Genomic DNA, 7,708 nt, shown 5'->3' with positions numbered 1-7,708 from the left:
ATTGAAACTTGTCTTTCTGTTTATTAAAAAAACCTGCTTGACTTGAAAAGAAAAAACAAAAGAACAGAAACAAAACCTTTTGGAGAGGTCAGTCTGTTTTTTTTTTTCCTTCTCTCCAGCAACATATGGCAACATCTGCTGCCTCCCTGATGGATAATGACTTGTTGGCATTGACTTTTCTGCAACCACTTAAAGTGGCAAGTAGATAAATTCAGGTGCAATTAAAAAAAATATACATGCACACATATAAATACATGCCTTCAAGTTCTTGAAGTTTGGTGTAACTGCATGTCGCAGTTTGACATTGCATGAGCATGTAGTTATTATTCTGAGATCAACACACTGAGCATAAAGCCCATCACAACTTTGCTTTCTTGTCCAGGAAACATAAACTGGCTTTTGCTAAGTGACAAACCATACAGCAGAAACTGTTAAAAGGAGGATATTGTCATTTTGCAAAATGAAGGAGCAGACACTTCAAGTTTTAAACATTTATTAAGCCTCATCAAAACAGTTTCAAACACATGACCTAGTGCTGTGTGAGGCAAATTTGATTATTTCCTGGATGACTAAGCATGACACTTGTGCGGACGGCTTCTGGAAGATCTTTCTGTGCAGCTTATGGACATGAGTGCGTTTTCAGAAGTCAGGACGGTCCTTTTTCAGTCTACTGTAGTCCACATTAACCGAGTAGAACTAGGAAAGAGAAAGGAAAAAATATTAAGAAGCTTGACTACACATTTTCCCTGGTATTTACTAAAAATATGCATCATTCAACTCAGGAAACTGAAATAATATTTTGAGTCTGTGAACTGGACAATAATAAATTAAAACTTTTGATAAGCAGTAACTTTTTAATATTAATTCTACACCCAGTATTAGAAGCTCTGCACTTAAAATGAAGCAGTGCTCATGTCTTCCACTAGAGAAAACCCACAGTTCCTCTTCTTAACCCTCAGAATTATAAGTCCATTCAGATGAACTTTTTACAGTACTGCTGAGTTTATCCATTTTTCTCAAAATCTATGGCTCCTGTATACTGAAGGCAAAAGCCAGCTTGCCAAGTGGCACAAAGCACAGTGTCTGTGAACAGACAGTGGCACAAAGGAACATTTTTACTGCAGTGCTGCAAAAGCCAAGTTTGGTTTAAGTAGTTGCATCTAGAACTGCGAAGGATGACAAGGAGGAATGAAAGCAAGAACAGATCCTCCAACACACTCAGTTTATATTATTATCATTGGATCCTGTTACAAGCAATCCAGAACAACCCAAAAAGTGACTGAGGACAATGAGTTTACAGACTAACAGCATATTTTGGCATCCCAGCCTGACTTGACATCAAGCACATAGATGTTTTTCTTAAAAAAACAAAAGAAAGAAAAACACGTAACTATTAGCTTGATTATTTTTAGTTATACCCGATTTTTAATTTTTTTTAACTTTCTCAAAGGAAACAAAACAGCCTACAGCACATTCAAATTACAGCTTTCTGTGCAACTTCTACAGTAATGATCAGGTCTTCAACTCTTTCTTTGGAAAAAGACTTAGTTAATATGACAAAGAGAAGTTTACAATAGAAAAAACCTCATCAAAGCTAAGACTAACAAGAACTTCTTACTAAAGAGTCATCCTCAAATTAGAGTATACGTCCTTTTCATTTCCCACAGTGTAGATTTGGAAAAGAATGTCCCCAATGATACACACACCCAAATATGGCAAACCCCGAGGCTGTGCCTGCATGTTAAGGCAGAAGGGGAGTGCTACAGAAGTCATGCACTCTTTAAAAGAATTCGTGCTGTGCACTATGCTGGATTTGCCAAATTTAGATATTTACAAACCAGCAACATTCCAGAATCGGCAATGAAAACAAAGAATGAAATGTTCTTCATGGACTCTTAAGGGAACTGCAACCTGTTTTACTTTGGAACTGTGGGGTTTTTCTACTTATTTTAAGGACTGGAATAGTAGCATATGGTACTGAACAAGACGCTAGCTTGCTTTCTTGTACGTTCCCTTCAGGTAGGCAAACATAGTAAGTTTGCCTTTTTTGTAGCTTGAGAATAATCTTAAAATATTCTTAACAGCAATTCACTAAAATAGCACTTCTGTAAAACATGATTAAAACATGATTCGTGTTCAGAGAAGGGCAATGAAGCTGGTGAAGGGTATTGAGAGTAAGTCATGTGAGGCATGTCTCAGGGAGCTGTTGTTGTTCAGCCTCGAGAACAGGAAGCTCAGGGGAGACTACCACTCTCTACAACTCCCTGAAAGGAGGGTGTAGCCAGGTAGGGGTTGGCCTCTTCTCCCAGGCAACCAGCAACACGATGAGAGGACACAGCCTCAAGCTGCATCAGGGGAGGATCAGGTTGGACATCAGGAAGAATTTAATCACTGGAAGGACTGTCAAACATTGAAATAGATTGCCCTGGGTGAGGATGGAGCCACCATCACTGAAGTGTAGAAGAAATGACTGGACATGGCACTTAGTGCTGCGGTCTAGGTGACAACATGGTGTTCAGTCAAAGGTTGAAATCAATAATCTTGGAGGTCTTTGCCAACATAAATGATTCTACGATGCTAGGATTTCTGTAAACTACCCAATGTTTTAGACATCTTTGCACGCTTCCTCATTAGTTCAATGAAATTAGCTGAGTATCAGCTAAAGAACATTTCTATTGCATCCAGTTACTTACAATACTGTTTTGTGTTCAAAAAATCAACTGCAGAACTGAATTCATGGTTATGTTAAACACTGACATTTTCCTGCAGTGCTTCTCGTGAGTATAGGCCACCAGCTTATAGAGCTTAGAAAACTGTAGTTCACAACTTTTGGGGTTTTGTCTTTCTCCCTTTAGTTTATTTCTGAGTATTATGAGCCAGTAAACTCTTCCTCTCATACATAGTTCCTCTTTTCCTTACAGTGCAGTAGATATGACTGCTTTCATATAGACTCCTTTCATCCCATTATCAAGCATCATTAGGAAAGTTTTAAATCTCGAACTCAGCCATCTCTGCTCAGGGTTCTAGATAGAAACAAATGCTGCACAGAACAAATACATCACTCATTCAACTACTTTCCCTATATAATCAAACATCCTAAAGCAGTAGGCTACACCTAATATTATGCTTCCTAAGAAATCTGTGTTTCTCATTTTACCTTGTACTGGTCACTGGGAGACAATTTGTTCCAAGGTTCTGGGTTATTTTTCTTGTCCCAGCTATTGAGAGAAATGCAAGACGTGAGAGAATATTAACATTATCTTCAAAATTTTAAAAAAATATATTCATATATGTATTGTGGTTATTAGGTCATGGAGTCACCCATCCAAGAAGTTTTCACAGCAAGAGGCATCGTCCTTTGCCAGCAGTCTCAAAATATCATGGTAAACAAATCACCAAATCAAGGAAGATTCCACACACTTAATGTCAGGTGATACTGGATCAAGACATTAAGGCCTCCAGGAACATAAAAGCCAAGGCAGTGGAGTGTAACACACGCAGCAAGAGGACTGGCATTGGGGATTACTGTATACATACCAGACATCAGGGTTGAACATCGCCAAACGCATGAGATACAGGCCTGCACCAATACCTCCAGATCCAATGATCACAAACAGAGGGATCAACTGGAGTAACAACAAAAAAATTTAGTATCATACTATGATACAGCAAAATAGTATTCATACATAGCACTTCTGACTGCAGCTATGGCAAACCAAAAAACAATCTTACAGACTCTGAGCCACAAAAGCGTGGCCCTCTAAACCCCTGGCATGACCTTCCTGTTTGCGGGACATCCCTGGGGTCATTGAGGAACCAGCAGCTATGAAGAGGCAGATATAAAAAACCACTACTACTTCAAGAGAAAGCAAACCCAAACCAAAAATCCCGTCACCACGCGTTTCTGAGACACACATCCTTCCCTCCACTGCCAAAACAGCTCCTACCGTCTGTACTCAGATTACAAACCGAAAACATCAGAGTGGGACTGTGGGGGCAAATTGATGCGCAAGAAGAACAGAAGGGCCACCTCGAGCCTTGCAGCACAAGCAAGGCCGCAGAGACCAGAGGAAAAAGGGGACCGGACCGTGTCTGCTGAACCAGCTCTGGCCGGTCCAGGGGCCCGGCATGCACAGGAATGCCAAGGGACGGATGGGCGAGGACGAGGCGACAGGCGCGGCTGGGGGCACCGAGCGGCGGCAGGGGAGGGCGGGCGCAGGGCCGGGTACTCGCGCCCAGGTACTCACAGCCGGGTGCTTCTTCGCGTGGGTGAAGATAACGCGTAGCACCATGGCGGTGGTGGCGGTGCGGTGGTGGCGGGTTGGTGGCGGCGGGTGCGGGCGAAAGTCTCACTCTCTGCGGGCTCCGCAGCGCTGCCTCCCCCTTCAACCACCGAGCCCCAATGTCACCGAGGCCCCCGCCGCGGCAGGTGCCGCCGCCGCAGCCCGGATGTAGCAGCTCCGGCGTTCGCCTGCTCGCCCTCCGCCGATCTGCGCCGGCCGCCGCGCCGCCGCCCCGCCCCGCTCCCGTCCCGCCGCGCTCCCCGGCCTGCGTGGTCCCCGCACCAGCGCGGCCCCGTCCCGCCGGCAGCGCGGGCACCGGGAGCGGCAGCAGGCACCGGCCCGGGCACCCCGGGGCAGCCGGGCAGCCCCGCCCCGCCCGCTGCCGCGCGGGCAGCGCCTGCGCCCCGGCTGCCCGCGGCGAGCAGGGCCCGGCAGCCTCGGCCGCCCGGCCGTGGGGGCCGCCCGGCGATGGGGGCCGCCCGCCTGCCGTCCCTCGCACAGAATGGGTCAGGTTGGACGGGACCTCACTGGGTCATCTGGTCCAACCTCCCTGCCCAAACAGGGTCATCGTAGAGCACATGGCACAAGATTGCATCTCGACGGTTCTGGAATATCTCCAGTGAGAGGGACTCCACAACCTCTCTGGACAGTCTGTTCCAGTGCGCGGTCAACTGCACAGTAAAGAAGTTTTTCCTCGCATTCAGGTGGAACTTCCTTGTGCATCAGTTTCTGCCCGTTGCTTCATATTCGACTGCACGGCACTACCAAGGAGAGCCTAACTGCATCCTCTTGACATCCGCCCACTTTAGATATTTATAGGTATCAATAAAGTCTGCTTTCGGTCGTTTTCTGCCGAGGCTGAACAGGCCCAGCTCCCCCAACCTTTCCTCTTAAGAGAGATGCTGCCCTAATTGTCCTCGTAACCCTCCACAGGGCCTGTTCCAGGAACTACCTGTCTTGTTCTGTGGAGTGTAGAACTGGACACAGCACTCCAGGTGCAGCCTCACCAGGGCTGAATAGAGGGGCAGGATCATCTTCCTCAACCTGCTGGCAATGCTCTTCTTAATGCACCCCAGGATACCACTAGCATCCTTGGGCACATGGGCATACTGCTGGCTCATTGACAGCTTGTTGCCCACCAGGACTTTCTTGGCACGGCCCTCACACCGCCTGAGAGCTGCTGCCACAGAGACGTAGGGCAGAGCCTGCCACGGCCTTCCTGAGAGGCGCCTGCTGCTCCCTGCGGCATCGGGACTGCTGGGAAGGTGTGTGGTGGTGGTGGGTACTGGGTACGTGCACACCCGTGTCTGCCTCTCAGCTGGGCTGCCCTCACAGGAGAGGCCTGAGCACTCACCAACCCGGGTTAAAAGTCGAAGGGATTTGTGGAATATGGGGTTATATCTGTTGAAGTGGTCGAGGCTCACCGTCACCAGAAGGCCCAGCAGGAAATGCACAGCTGCGGGCGGGACGAAGTCGGTTGAGGGCTGAGAGGCACTTGGGGCGAGGAGAGAGTCGGTTGAGGGACAGTTGGAAGTGAGACTGTGATTGGATGGAAGAACGCGTGGATGGCATGTGAGCGGGAAGCTGATTGGGTGATAGGACGCGTGGACAGCAGCACCGCAGCTGTGCCAGCCAATGGGTGCCCTTCTGCTATTAAGTTCTGTCAGGCTTCGCTTTGGTTCCGGTTGAGATCGAGGGTAGGAAGAGGGGGCGATTGTTGGCAATAAGTGGATCTTCTTGGGACATGCGAGAGGGTCCGTCGTCTTTGTTCCCCATTGCTACAGGGGTTGTTTAAAGGTGAGGCAAAAGAGTTAAGAGTTTCGTTGTCCTGAAAAGGATACAGGGAATGAAATCCGTCATAAAACTGCCAACTTAATTATTCTGCTACGGTCAGGTTGGCAGAAGTTGGGTGCATACGTGGCATTGAGACAGCCCTTTGATTTTCAGAAGGGGTTTATAGTGATATATTACATACAGGTGATTCTCCCTGTCTACTCCACCTGGAGCACTGCATCCAATTCTGGGGTCCCCATTGCAGGAGAGACATGGATCTGCTGGAGCAAGCCCAGAAGAGGCCACAAAGGTGATCAGAGGGATGGAGGAAAGGCTGAGAGAGTGGGGGTTGTTCAGTGTGGAAAGGAGAAGGGTTATGGGGTGACCCGTTTGCAGCCTTCCAGTACCTGAAGGGAACGTACAAGAAAGCAAGAGGACTTTTTACAAGGGCACGTAGTGACAAGACATGGGGGAATGGCTTAAAACTTACAGAGGGTAGGAAGAAATTCTTTACTTAGACGGTGGTGAGGCACTGGAACAGGTGGTGCAGAGAAACTGTAGATACCTCATCCCTGCAAGTGCTCAAGGCCAGGTTGGATGGGGCTCTCAGTGACCTGGTCTAGTGGAAGGTATCCCTGCCCATGGCAGGGGGTTGGATCTAGATGACCTTTGAGGTCCCTTCCAACCTGATCCATTCTATGATTCTATAATATTTTGGCCAAGGTTGCTTTAATTATTTAAATATGGCTTGAATTTAGTTACTTTTCTAGTTACATAATTTTAAATGAGCAGCATGGCTATTTATTGTATAGTACTGTGTCCAAGTACTGCCCTATTTTTTTCTCCGTTACTGTGTATCTTGTATAGAATTGGGAACTTAATCCCTATTTTTGGATAGTATCACCAGCCACTTTGATGTGTGATTTCTTTCACAAAAAGGTAGCCCAAAAAGTAAATTTGTCCCCCAGGCATTAAAAAATTCATTATTAGGTAAAAGGAATCATCATGCTACTAACCTAAGACAGAAGTAGTCCTTTTCCTAGGTTAGAAGCAAAACAACTTTACATGAATGCTCTTAGTTTCTGTGGCCATATAACAAAGAAAAATTCTGAAGTAAAAAATAACAAAGTGGCAGAGAATAAATGGATGTCTACTATTTCACTCACTAGTTCCACAGACTGGCTTCTGCTTATTTTCAAACATTGTCTCAAATTGTCTCTGTTATGATATATTCTTAAAAAAAAAAAAAAAAAGTCATATTCCTTGCACATCATTCAAAAGTCCTTTTTTTTTTTTTCAGATTGCCAGAGCCAGTTTAACCTGGGTAATAGCTAAGTTTGGTAACTTGTACAGATGCATTTGACAAGTTATTGGGTGGCACAAGAAAAAAATTGTTACAACGTTTTCTTTGGAGCAATGCAATCCTATTGCTTGTCTCCCTCATTTGTTTCAGAGTTGATAAACTGAAAAAAGCATAGTTATTGTGCTCCAGGAGTCTGTTAACTGTTCCAGTATTCACTATGTCATAAAGACACTAATTTTCCATTTTTTTTCAAAATGGAAAGAACAATTTCCCTGTGTTAAAAGTATGGAAAATAATAGCATTGCTGCTATTCTCCTATAAAAGAGAAACCTCTAAGAGTAATTTGGAA

General features: G+C 45.8%; 2 protein-coding genes across 2 annotated transcripts; one reads left to right on the top strand and one right to left on the bottom strand.

Annotated features, from left to right (window-relative positions):
• Positions 1-476: 476 nt before the first annotated feature.
• NDUFA4 (NDUFA4 mitochondrial complex associated) lies at positions 477-4,444 on the bottom strand. The gene is made up of 4 exons (XM_048304740.1): positions 4,248-4,444; positions 3,538-3,626; positions 3,158-3,218; positions 477-696 (listed from the first exon to the last, which is right to left on the bottom strand). Exons 1-4 carry the CDS (start codon positions 4,290-4,292, stop codon positions 640-642), a joined length of 252 nt encoding a protein of 83 aa, XP_048160697.1. The 5' UTR covers positions 4,293-4,444; the 3' UTR covers positions 477-639.
• Positions 4,403-4,906, top strand: LOC125334474 (basic proline-rich protein-like). Its single transcript, XM_048321318.1, has one exon. The coding sequence runs from the start codon at positions 4,403-4,405 to the stop codon at positions 4,904-4,906; it is 504 nt and encodes a 167-aa protein (XP_048177275.1).
• Positions 4,907-7,708: the final 2,802 nt, after the last annotated feature.

Source organism: Corvus hawaiiensis, chromosome 1, assembly GCF_020740725.1.
Source record: "Corvus hawaiiensis isolate bCorHaw1 chromosome 1, bCorHaw1.pri.cur, whole genome shotgun sequence".
Classification (NCBI taxonomy): domain Eukaryota; kingdom Metazoa; phylum Chordata; class Aves; order Passeriformes; family Corvidae; genus Corvus; species Corvus hawaiiensis.
The sequence above is the reverse complement of the archived record's forward strand: the minus strand, read 5'-3'. Positions and strand labels throughout refer to the sequence as shown.